The sequence below is a fragment of the Carassius auratus genome, chromosome 16 (assembly GCF_003368295.1).
Source record: "Carassius auratus strain Wakin chromosome 16, ASM336829v1, whole genome shotgun sequence".
Lineage (NCBI taxonomy): Eukaryota > Metazoa > Chordata > Actinopteri > Cypriniformes > Cyprinidae > Carassius > Carassius auratus.
Window position 1 is genome coordinate 1,258,227 of NC_039258.1, and position 13,797 is coordinate 1,272,023.

General features: G+C 34.7%; 1 protein-coding gene across 1 annotated transcript in view; it reads right to left on the bottom strand.

Annotated features, from left to right (window-relative positions):
* Positions 1-13,797, bottom strand: part of ext1a (exostosin glycosyltransferase 1a) — a 49,870-nt gene that overhangs the window by 5,610 nt on the left and 30,463 nt on the right. The window contains exons 2-7 of the mRNA XM_026283237.1: positions 8,796-8,889; positions 5,523-5,630; positions 2,500-2,619; positions 1,531-1,663; positions 1,005-1,123; positions 8-103 (exon numbers count right to left, since the gene is read on the bottom strand). Of these exons, the coding sequence (XP_026139022.1) occupies positions 8-103; positions 1,005-1,123; positions 1,531-1,663; positions 2,500-2,619; positions 5,523-5,630; positions 8,796-8,889 (670 nt within the window). The remainder of the gene's footprint in view (positions 1-7; positions 104-1,004; positions 1,124-1,530; positions 1,664-2,499; positions 2,620-5,522; positions 5,631-8,795; positions 8,890-13,797) is intronic.

The following is a 13,797-nucleotide window of genomic DNA, read 5'->3' on the forward strand; positions in this document are numbered from 1 at the left end:
GATTCACCTTGCTCTCGCCCTCGATTACAATGACTGGAACAGAGGTGGAGGGCCAGCGGTGCTTCGCTGGGAGAGGCTTGTCACAGTTCCACAGGACAATGATCTGACACAAGCACATAGTGAGAACATCAGATGCTGTGAATCCAGGATCGTTTTTGTTTTCTGTTTGAGTATATTTAGAAAATTAAAAGTATTGCTGTGATGCAAAGCAGAAATTTCAGCTTCAGCATCACATGATCCTTCAGAAATCATTCTAATATGCTGAACTGCTGATTAAAAAAACATTTCTGATTATTATCAGTGAGAAGAACAAAAATCTTTACTGTCACTTTTGATCAATTTAATTTCTTTCAGTATTTCTTTCAGAAAAAAACAACAACAAACATCAATTTTAATGTTGATGTCTTAATAAACCAGATTAAATCTAAAACTTACAATATTTAAAGAATGGAATTAGTCAATCTTTTTTATAATGCCTTTAGCATTTGCCAGTTCCTCAATGATATCATCTTCCAGGAAATGACATCATTTTTGAGGGAAACAAACAACAGGACAACTTTGTTCCAGTGAAAACAATGGATCTGATTAGTTATGTGACGTCAAAATATTAAAATTAACTGAGCTGATGTCCTTACGAACGTTCTCTCTTTATTAATATTCAGTTCAATTTGTTTGCACTTGTGGTACTTGACCTGAAAATATTTATGTGAATCCAGGCTATAAAACTGTACCAGTATCTCAATGATACTAAAATGATACACTGATTAAAACTGAAATGAAGTATAAATATTAGACAAAAAAAAAATGTATATCATTAAAAAAACTTGCCTTTGCAACTAACTGCAATGAAAGCTATGAATGAAAGCTAAACAGAACTATAAAAATAACAAAAGCACATAACAAAATGAATAAAATGTAAACTAAATTTACAACTGAAAATATAAGAATAAAGGCTAACTCAAAATACAATAATAGTGCATAAATAATACTAAATTAACACTGACCTGGGCACAGTACTGTGATTTGGCCACAGCCACTAGCAACTTGAAAATCGGCTGAGACTGAGATACAAGCGGCGTGACAGCGTGAATCACGGCTGTGAACTTCTGCTGTGGTTTAACACCTGTGAAAAACATGATCAATATATTTCATTCAGACAATATAAATATACTTTTTTTCATAGTTTGGCTGGTCCTGCGACTTATAGTCAGGTGCGACTTATTTATCAAAATTAATTTGACATGAACCAAGAGAAATGAACCAATAAAATCATTACCGTCTCCAGCCGCCAGAGGGCGCTCTATGCTGCTCAGTTCTCCTGTAGTCTACACTGAAAACATAGAGCGCTCTCTCGCAGCTGGAGACGGTAATGTTTTCTCTCGGTTCTTGGTTCTAAATAAATGCGACTTATAGTCCAGTGCGACTTATATGTTTTTTTCCTCATCATGACGTATTTTTGGACTGATGCGACTTATACTCAGGTGCGACTTATAGTCCGAAAAATACGGTAAACAGAAATGCCCTGCTTACCGAGTACGGCGTAGAAGAAGGGAAAATCACCCAGGTAGGACGAGTATTGGGGCAAAGTGAAAAGTCCTCCGGGCAACCGGTTCCACATCAGTGTGCTGCGGGCGTCATGCTGCAACACACGGTCCTGGATGATCTGGGAAAAGCATTCCAGAAAAAAAGATCGGAAAGTTATGAGATGCATCTCTAAAACATTTCCCATCATTAGAGTCTATCAGACTCACTTCAACATCAACAAGGCTCAAATCTCAAGAGCGTTTCATAAACATGAGGCCATCTGGACTGCAGCCATGTTTATTCGGACACATATTAATGCTCGGTATCACAGATCCACCCTTCAAGACCTGACCCGGGTGTCCTCTTACACACCAACAGCAATCCAGCACATCTCAGAGAGAAGTGTGTGAAACCAGAGCCTGAGCCCGGCCTGATGTAGCTCCGTTTACATTCAGGAATAGCTCCAGACATGACTGACCGCATGAGTTTGTACAAAACCAGAAATTATTGAATTATTTTTCATTTGAAAGAAAATGAAGCTTCTTTTTAGAACCATTTAGATCTAGTTCACATTATGGTAATCAGGAGTTATTTAAAATATTTATACGTAATGACTATTTATGCTAATTTTACTAAATAAATCATTGGTCCTAGATTATTCTCATTACATTCTTAGCGTTCGATCAGTTAATATAATGATAATTACAAACTCATAACTACATCCGATTGTGGATGCATGACAGTAATGAGAACAGTGCTGTGAAAATGTGCTTAATAATCATGAAAATCACAGCGCAAAAGTCTTAATGGTCCTAAAATGAGCTTCATTTTCTGCTAAATATAATTTCCCATTTTATTCCCTGTTCAGTTTTAGGGTGAAGTACGATCTGGACAAGTTTTTGCAGGATTTATCTGATTAGTCTTTAGGTTTTGATGGCAGCACGTCCTGTTTTAACTGATCAGGATGTTCCTTACCTCCAATGTAGTGAGCACAATTTTCTCCACAGAAGAGAAATACGCTTCCCACAAGAACTGCGTCTGCTGGCGGAGAGACAGAATGCGATCTTGATGGATGGAGCGAACGGTCGATGGAATCTGTGAGGAGACGGGAGCAGTGTGATCATGTGTTTTCTACTTGACAGCCCTTTCCAGTCAGAGGCACCAGTTAAAATAACTGAAACTCTCCCTGCGGACGGATCACTCTGACAAATATCCTCTTCAACCAGCAGATGAATTTTTAGAAGTAAGTTCAACCTCAAAGTGAAAAACTTTCTTACTCACCCTCATTTAAGTCTTTTGCTCGGGTGATTTCTAGGTAGTTTATAGGGTGTTGACATTATCTAGTTGCTATGTGGTTACTAAGGTGTTCTAAGTGATTGCTGAGCTACAGTAAAGTATAGTGTGATTGACAGACAGACAGATAGATAGAATGACAAAATGACAGATCAAATGATAATATAGAATCATAGAACTATAGATAGAATGTTAGAAAGAACGATAGATAGATAGATAGATAGATAGATAGATAGATAGATAGATAGATAGAACGATAGAACAACAGATGGATAGAATGATAGATATATAGATAGAACGATGGATGGATGTATGGATGATAGATAGATAGATAGATAGATAGATAGATAGATAGATAGATAGATAGATAGATAGATAGATACATAGATAGACAGAAAGATAGAACGATAGAATGATAGAACGATAGATCGATAGATAGAACTATAGACAGATAGAACGATAGAACGATAGATAGATAGATAGATAGATAGATAGATAGATAGATAGATAGATAGATAGATAGACAGATACACCGATAGACAGATAGAATGACACAGAACGACAGATAGATAGATAGATAGAACGATAGATAGATCGTTAGAACGATAGATAGACAGATAGATAGAAACATAGATAGATAGATAGATAGATAGATAGATAGATAGATAGAACGACAGATAGAACGATAGACAGATAGATGATAGATAGAACGATAGATGGACTGATAGATAGAATGATAGAACGACAGATAGAACGATGAATGGATGGATGGATGGATGGATAGATAGATAGATGGATTGATGGATGAAACAGCAGATTGATAAAAAATTATAGATGGATGGACGGACGGACGAAACAGAAAGACAGACAAATCAATAGAATAACAGAACAATAAAAATGATAGATAGATAGATGGATAGATAGATAGAATGATAGACAGAATGATAGATAGATAGAACGATAGACGGATTGATAGATAGACAGAACGACAGATAGAATGATAGAACAATAGATCGACAGATAGAACGATAGATCAATAGAAGGATAGATAGAACAATTGAACGATAGAGTGATATATAGAACACTAGATTGACAGATAGATTGAATGACAGAACGACAGACAGATAGATTGATAGATCGATAGATCGATAGAATGATGGATCGATAGAGAGATAGATAGATGGATAGATAGATAGACAGATAGACAGACGGATAGACAGATAGACAGATGGATAGACAGATAGACAGACAGACAGACAGACAGACAGACAGACAGACAGACAGACAGACAGACAGACAGACAGATAGATAGATAGATAGATAGATAGATAGATAGATAGATAGATAGATAGATAGATAGATAGACAGACTCCTGCAGTGAACACTGGAGCACAGCTTCAGGTCTTGCTCAGTCTGTGCTTCTGTTGCAGTATTTATTGAGAGGAGAAGTGAGTCACAGAAGGTGTGAGCGATTATTAAAGTCTCTCATCACTGTAAACACACACTCCCCTTGAGGTGGATTTCCATTACAAATGTCTCACTGGACAATTAGTCTCACCTTTTTGTTGAGCCAGTCAGTGCCACAGGGGCACGAGAGCATATTAAAAGCAGAAATGTGCTACTGCGGCCTGACAGAAGCTGTCACTACGGACTGCCTTCCTGCCGCAGGCCGCTAATCGGTGAGGGCAAGAGGTCCCATTTCAATTACAAAAAAACATGCACTCGCTTTCAGCTTGGAAGTCTCTGGGGGTCTGCAAACCGTCACTGAGAGCTGCAAGCTTGTGCCCGGCAAATTAGCATGTGACATTAGAACGATATAATTCAGGCATGATTAATTAATAAAAAACGCATGAGATTGCATGAGGTTAAACCATTATAAATAAATATATATATATATATAAAATTAAATTATCTTATGTAGTTTTATGTTATGTATTTTAATTTTTGTCTTGTAATCAAATGAAGGCAAAAATAACATTTAAAAATTAATAGTTTAATAAAATGAAAATTGAACAAAAACTTTACATTTTAAAATTGGATGAATAATAAAATAGATTTTTTTAAGTTAGAAAAATGTGTGCAAAAAATAAGTAAATAAAAAAGAAAGGAAGTAAAAAAAACATCATTATTATTATTATTTCTAATAATAATGATAAAGCATTATATTTCTGTCACATTTCTGATATTTGATGGGTCGTCAAAATATATAATAATAGCTTTTAACAAACAAAATAGTAAAATGCTCATGAAATGAACTCTCAAAGCAGTTCTGCAGATGAAGGTCCTGTGTTCTTGTATTTATAGTTTGACAGCAGATGCTGAAAACACGTCAGCATTATTCATTTACACAGAGACACGCAGAACAGGCAGGACACAGTGTACAGACCTACTTTTGATTTATTCATCCAAAATTAGCCAAATTCCATGACTTTCCACATTATACAGTAAATTAGATTTTTATGACTGAATTTTCTGGGTTTTCTGCATTGTGGAAATGACAGCGCCCTGTCTAAGACACTTTCTTTTGACAGCACTGCATGCAGTTTTCACAGAGAATACAATACTAGAATGTATTTCAGTTAAGATGCTGCTCATATAGGCAGTAGACAGCAGGCAGCTCACTGTTGTTTCAGACAGAAACAAACAACAGAGTGAATCACATAAGCTGAGCTAGATTCTATCCTCATATATTCTGCAAGTCGTACCTGTAGAAGAAGTCTCTCGTCCCCAATGACGGCGGCCGTGTGCCAGTCGATGATCTCTGAGAAGGGAAGCTCCCAGCCGTTACTGAGCATGACGGGAACACAAGCGGCCTGCGCGCAAACACACACACACACACACACACACAGACGTGTTAAAACAAGCGTCATGAAAATTTTATTAGCGTCTTCAAGTGGAAAGTCTGAAAGCAAGACGAGCTCTGACTTCAGACTGAGAAATGACCGAGGGAACATGGTTTATCACATCAGTCATGTTTCTGCTCCATCTTGAGCTCTGGCAAATCTGGCAGTAACACAAAGGGTAACACAAAGCATGGCTCTGCCTGTCTGAACTGAGGCTTCATGGGTCAACAATGAAAAAGAGAACGTGAGATAATCATCAAGAACAGAGGAGGATACAACTGCAAAAAACCGGGGAAAAAATTGCGTAATAAATTGTGCTTTTAATATTTTTTTATATATACATTATATGCACCAATATGGAAATATACAATTATGTGCAATATGGGCGTTTATCTAAAAAGAAATAGAGCAGATTCAAGCAGCTCTTCTGTGCATGTACACTATCAAAGATGTTCAAAATACAGCAACAAATGAGTTTGTGTGTCTTGTTCCTGAAGTAACACCGTAGCAGCAGGTACCAACAGACAGATGGTGCATTTTTTATAACATCTAATGACTACCTGGACTCCAGTTTGCATATCAGCTGCCATTATTGGTCATTAGTGCAGAGCTGCATTCATTATTTAGGATGGAGTTACAGTGAAAACAATTCCAAAAGCTCAAAAAAAAAAAAAAAAAAAAAAAAAAAAAAAAACATCACCTCAGTACAGGATTAAAAAAAAAAAAGAATAAAAAATTATATATATATATATATATATATATATATATATATATATATATATATATATATATATATATATATATATATATATATACATTTTGTTCATAAAAATTTATAGTAGTTTAATACCAAGTAGTGTTGTTATGATTTACTAATATTAGATGAAAAAAATTGCCTTAGCAATTAATTAATTGAAGTTTAAGGATTAAAATTACTAACTGAAGTAAAAAAATCTATATTTAAAATTAAATTAAAAAAATAAAAAAATCTAATAAAAATTACAAACCCCTATTTAAAAATAAATATTACTAAAATCAAAATAATTAAATGACCAACTAAATTAATATAAATAAATTCCTAAAACAATCAATTAAAAACACTGAAATAACACTGTTATGGAGATGAAAGATAAGGATGAAATTAGATATTTTTTTTGTAAATTTGGACATGCTACCATAGAAATATATATTAAAAAAAAAAAAAAAAAAAAAAAAAAAAAAAAAAAAATAAGATGGTATCACAGTATTTTCTTGCTTTTTTGAACATCCATCATGGTGATAAAATTAAATAAAAACAAACAAACAAACAAACAAACAAGGACACATACAAATAATTCAACTAAATCATAAAATTACTAAAACAAAAATTAAAACTAAAAAACAAAAGCTACCTTTTCTAAAATTAAAAGTTTAATAACAAATGTAAGTTCAGTTACAGTTTATGAATTTAAACTATTAATAAAAAAACGTTATATAATATGAATAATACTAAAACAACACAGTTACCAAATCCAAACATTTTGAATTCCTTTTTAATAGTTATAATAACATGCTTTTGTTGCAAGTGTGGACATGCTACAATATACCAAGTTATTTTCAACATGGTACAACAGTATTTAGATTTTTTTTGGACGTGCATCACAGTAAATGTTTTTTGGACACGTATCATAATTAATTTATCATGCTCTGTATTAAAAGCATTATCTATCATCAACAGAACTTTATTGTAGATGAAATCCAATATTCATAACTGTGTGTGTGTGTGTGTGTGTGTGTTTGCACAGGCTTGTTGTCCTGCACCTAATCTGTAAAGCTGCTCCCACCCTTTGACCTCCCCTCATCTCTAATATCATCCCGCTGTTATGGACTAATCCTTGCAGTGTTATTAACCAGCGCTTCAATCTGCTGAAATACATACAGACCAATGAAAGAAACAAATGCACATACACAGCATAAAAGCCCTGCAAACCTCAGCTAGTCAATCTTCAACACCCACACAATTCAAAACACAATATATAATGGTCTGTAAAGCCTCATGTCTGCACAACATCAGACAACCTGAAAGAGCACAGCCACACTCCCACACAATACACAATAGACGGCCGTCTGACATTACACCATAGTGCTGGTTATGGATAAATGTGGATTTGACAAAGTAATGAAATACCACAAATGAGATCTATTTAATATCTCAATTGCTGCTTATATGAAACATTTATTCTAAATTGGATTATACTGTTTTCATAGTATTTTTGATTAATTAATTGGTGAGCAGAAAAAAAAAAAAAAAAACTAACTGACACCAAACATAGTATGAAATCAAGTGTTATAAAGGGGTAACATGAATCAACTTTAATATATGTGATAATAAATGTAAGAAACATAATTCATATTTATCAAATATATAACATAAAATTTTAACTATATATAATTTAAAATATAAATAAATTTTTTTATCTAAATTTTTAATTTATGATTGGCTATATATATATATATATATATATATATATATATATATATATATATATATATATATATATATATATATATATATATATATATATATAAATATAAAATACAGTTTCTTATGCTCATCAAGGCTGCATTGAATTGCTCAAAAATGCATACAAATTCTGAATTATTATTAGTTTAAAATATTTGTTTTATATTTGCAAATTGCATTAAATGCCTGTGATGCACAGCTGAATTTACTCCAGTCTTCAGTGTCACGTAATCCTTCAGAAATCATTCTGATATGCTGATTTGTTCAAGAATTCTTGATTTCTTGTTATTATAAATGTCGAAAAGAGCTGTGCTTCCTAGTGGGTTTATTTTAGTGGAAAGTGATACATTTTTGAGGATTCTTTAATGAATAGGAAGTTTAATTAGTAGAAGAACAGCATTTTATTGAAATACAAATCTTTTGTAAAATAACAATTGTTTTCACCGTCACTTTTGACCAATTTAATGTGTCCTTTCTGATTTGCAAATATATTTTCCCAAGTATATCACATAGCCTTAGTACTGCAATGTTGGTGAAGAGTGTGTGTGTGGGTGTGTATGTGGGCTGGAAACACAGAACCTGCATGCAACTGCTAAGTGTCTTGGTGATGGGAAGGAACTGGAAAACTGTACCTGCAGAGCCTCCAGGAAACGGAAAGAGCCCAGGCGGCGTCCTCGAGGCACCAGACAAAAAGTGGAGTTATGTAGCATTTCTTTATAGTCATACCTGTTAAGAAAAAGAAAAGGAAGGAAGCACATATTAAGAACCAAGGGCAGAAACCATCCTGCTGCATGAAAACAGGAGGTGGACATCATATTTGCATTGTTACATAACCACCCATCTAGGGTTGGGGAGTTAGTAACAAAAAAAAAACAAAAAAAACTACTACTTAAATTAAATTAAGTTAATAATAGGAAACTCAGTTAGCGCTCATCACATCTGGCACAGATTGTGAATCAAGCATGTTCAGTGGTCTGAACACACTCATACATTCACTGTGGAAAAAAGCAACTACATACTTTCCAGTTTACAGGAACGTTTGAGTCACGAATATCACTAGAAAACTACATAAAACCCCCTGTTAGAGCAACAGAATTCCCCCCAAATGCTGTCTCCACTATTCAAACACAATTGCTGAAGAATTACAACTATAACCAACAGAACTAGTCTAAATAACCAACTAGATCTTCATAGCAGCAACTGGCAAATAACCAAAATAATCTAGCATCCCATAATAACCAGCCAAAATTCCAACGCAACCAGCCAGAAGCCAAAGCAACTCCTAGTAACCTGCCACTCAGCAACTACTCAAAATACCAAAGCAACCATCTGGAGTACCTTAGCGATGTCAATTAACCAGCTACAATATCTGAGCAACCAACTATAGTGCCACAGCAGTGTAGTATACTGAGCAGTGTAGTATTGAGAGTGTACTGGGCAGAACTCAGTGAAGCATAGCATGCATTATTATACTTTATTAAATAATTTAAAGACTTTTTATCTGAAACAATGTAATTCATTTTTATTGCAATCAAGGTGTTTAGACTAATTTGTCATAAATACTATAAAATCATTCTAATATGTTGATTTGATGCTCAATAAACATTTCTTATCAGTATTTTTGGGGAGAACAGTGATACTTTTTTTACAGGATTCCTTGATGAATAGAAATTTCAACAACAGCATTAAAAAAATAAATAAATAAATAACTTTATAAATCACTAAAATGTGTGTAAACCCGCTTTTACCACACAATAAAAAAAATACTTTTTCAGAGTTTATTTCTCACAAAATCTGACTTTGTTTCTAGCAGTTAAAATATATACCTCACAATTTTGAGTTTATATCTCGTAATTCTGAATTTAGATCTTAAGATTCTACATTTATATCACTCGATTCTGAGTTTTTATCTCACAATTCTGAGTTTACCCCCCACAATTCTGAGTTAATATCCCATAATTCTGAGTTTATCACCAACAATTCTGAGTGTACATCTTGCCATATTATCTCGTAATTCTGAATTTCTATCCCTCAATTCTGAATTTATATTCTGCTTATATCCCACAATTCTGAGTTTATATCCCACAATTCTGTTTATATCCCACAATTCTGTTTACAATTCTGTTTATATCCTACAATTCTGAATTTATATCCAGCAGTTCTGTTTATATCCCACAGTTTTGAGTTTATATCCCACAATTCTGTTTATATCCCACGATTCTGAATTTATGTCCTGCAATTCTGAGTTTATATCCCGCAATTCCAAGTTTAAATCTCACAATTCTGTCAAAAAGTAAGAATTGTGAGACAAAGTTGCAATTACCCTTTTGTGTTTTTATTTTTAGGTAAAAACAAAAAATGTCTCCTGTTTGTCCTAACGCCAGTGCGACTGATAGAAAGCACACATCAATCTAACCTGCTTCTTGTAAAAGGGGTTACAGACGTTTAGCGTCATAGTATGCATCACACCCGAGTGTGCACAGACAGTCAGAAGCGAGCTCTTAAAAATCCCCGTTCATGCTCTTGACCTCTCGACCTCTGCTTTGTAGGCTGCTCTTGCACTATGGTGGGATAAAAGCTTCAGCAAATGCTTTGAGCAGTGTTTCAGTCGGCAGTTGGATTAAGGGGCTGTTTGGAATTCCTAATTCGACATTCCTGCTTTTTCACCCGTCTCGCCCTCCCTTCTCCTCTCTTACATATTCTCCTCCACCACAATCTACACTCCTTCTCCTCCCTCTCTCCAGTGAGTAATCGTGATGCCGTGCATTCAAATGTGAAGTCCCTGAGGTCTTCCTTCACCTCTGCTCTTCAGCGTGGATGAAGGAAGGTCAAGATGCCTGCAGACAGTGAGAAAGAAACTGCCTGGACTTCAGGTTTGATGCTCTCCAGGTTTGGGTTGAATGGTAAAGCTCGAGGTTGAGAGTCGGCAGGTGTTGTAGGATGCTGTAATAACCTTAGATGACCTGTTGGCTCAGAGGGCAACCTGATATGGGTTGTCTGAAAATAGGACGGGATGATGCATTCGAAAGACTTCATAATTCGACAGAAGCACACAGCTTATCCTGCCAGCTCATTGTGTGCAGACTAATATTTTTAATACGTCTCTCAAGCAGATATTTAAAAAGAATGTTTTGTGTATTTCCAATTTGGTTGTGCTGTCCTTAAAGGCTGTCTGCAATCATTCAATAATAATAAAATTAAAAAAACTTAGCTGGGACTTGACTGGATGTAAAGTGAGCACACATACTAGAATGGGGTTATTAAATGGATTATTAAATTAATGGACTGGGTTCAACCTAAGCTCTAGTTTATTTCTTGAAGCCGGATGGCAGGCGTGACCACAGCATAGCACAGCACACGTATCCTGTTATAATGAATCGCAGTGAGTTCACACACGCAGGTCAGGGGTAACTGCAACCCTACGCCATTACTCAAACACAAGCAGCCAGTCGAGCGCAGTGCAACCTGTTTCTATGACCATTCGGGCCGGGGTGAGGAAGTTCACTGCATGCAGGAAGTGATGGAGTGGGTTGTGGGAAAGAACTTTCTGTTGGAATAAACACATCCATATTTCAGCTCCATGGGCCACCATGCTGATGATGACCACACGCAACTCCACAACATACTACACTCCTATTAATAAAGCTTCTTCACTGGCATTGCTGGTTCCATGAAGAAGCTTTAACATTCATGGAAACTTTACACTGCACAAAACAGCACTTTACAATGGAAAAGAAGGTTCTTTAGATTATTAAAACGTGGTTGTTTTAATAATCTAAATCGGTTTTGGGGGGACTGACTTTAAATTAAATTATTTTTTTGCATTGAATGCAACTTAAGCTCTATTAGAAGCATCTGTTGCATGTTTTTTTCCACTATAATACATTTGAAAAAATAATAAATTCACATTTTTAAATGTGCCAATTTGAAAGTTTTGAATGCCAAATGAATATACGCAACACGTTATGGCTATCTATCGCCAGAGGTACTATACTGTTAACTAAAACTATTTAAATGGTTTGAAACAAATGAAATTAACTAAATTTAAATATCAGAAAACAAAACTAATACGGAATTATATTATGTTTACGTTAAAATGACTGAAATAAGTAACTAAATACAATTTTAAAAAATCACTAAAAACTAAATTATTAAAAGAGCTTTGCGACTGTTTTTTGAGGTCAGCTGCTGTAAAGAAAGCGTGATGTTGCTGTTGAAGGTGTGTCTTTAAACGGCAGACGACCCTCACCCGACGCAAATCTGCTCTATCAAGTTGACAAGTGCGCAAGATGCATAAGAAAAAAGAGGGAACTAGGACGTAGGCGGTCAAACTGTCTAAGTTTTCTTTGTTATGTTTATATTTGGCATTGTTGCCATAGCAGCCGGTTGGCATGGGTGGCATCTGTGCCTTAAATCAGATTAGTGGAAATGAGAGCTCGGATGGCAACTGCTAGTTTCACCAGCACTGCCAACCTGCTTGTAATGACTGTGTAATCAGAACAAGATTAAACCCATACTTAACACCCGTCCCGACACTCGTACACACGCACAACTTCATGAGCATGTTACAACTGTTTTAACATCCATGGGATCAAGAGAAGAGCAGCCTCTGAAGATACTGATTGAAGCAGATCCAGATGAAAGCAGTTGGTTTGAGTCTCTTGTGGATGGCAGTAAATCCAAGGCACCATGACAACATATGCACTTACAATACAGATTTATGATGCCGCATTTTGTCCTATTAAAATCCATTCACATAATATAATAAACTGACTCATAATCCAAAAAGCCATACTTTTCAAACAGCCCAACACAGTGCATTTGGAATATTAATATTATTGTTTTTATTTGTTAAATCCCCCATTTTTTTCTTATTGCAAATGCAATACCACTGTACTGTGATCTGTTCTTTTAGAACCAAAAATAATATTAAAAAATGCATGAAAAAGTATTCAAAACGCATCATTTAAATCACGATATCATAGATATAGATGCAGAAGAAAATATCATGAATTTGTATCATTGGGTTATGAACAAAGTTTTAAGCATGTACCATGGCAAAAAAATATACTGTAAAAAATCCAACTTTAGAAAAGTTAGTTAAATTATTTGTGTGAACCGAACAAAATAACTCGGAACATGTCGCTACCAAAAGTTGTATTTGTAAAAGTATTTGCTCACAACATATCCAAATGTTCTCCTTACTTTTCAAATAGGGTCATCTGAACAAACAATTTTACACTGAACAATATTGCACAAGTTCCCAACATGCATTGCAGCTTGATAACATAGTATGTTAATTATTATTCAAATATTATCATTGTTTTAGAAATGTGTGGCTTGATTTATGCTTCTGCTGCTGTTGTCACTGTCAGTTAGCTGTCATGTGGATCAGAGTCTATATTATTACTGATTTACAATTTGTTGATCCTCAGTATGGTTGAGAATAGTATGCTAAGGTACTGTATATATGCATCTCATTGCAACATATTTAATACATTTGTCTATTAGATGTTTGCCTTTAGAAGTAAATACTACCCATATTATAAAAAAAGGATTTAAAAATAAACATAAATCTAAAACAAAGAGTACGGTTTAAAAAAAGCAAAAAAATTGCTAAAAGCTAAAAGATCT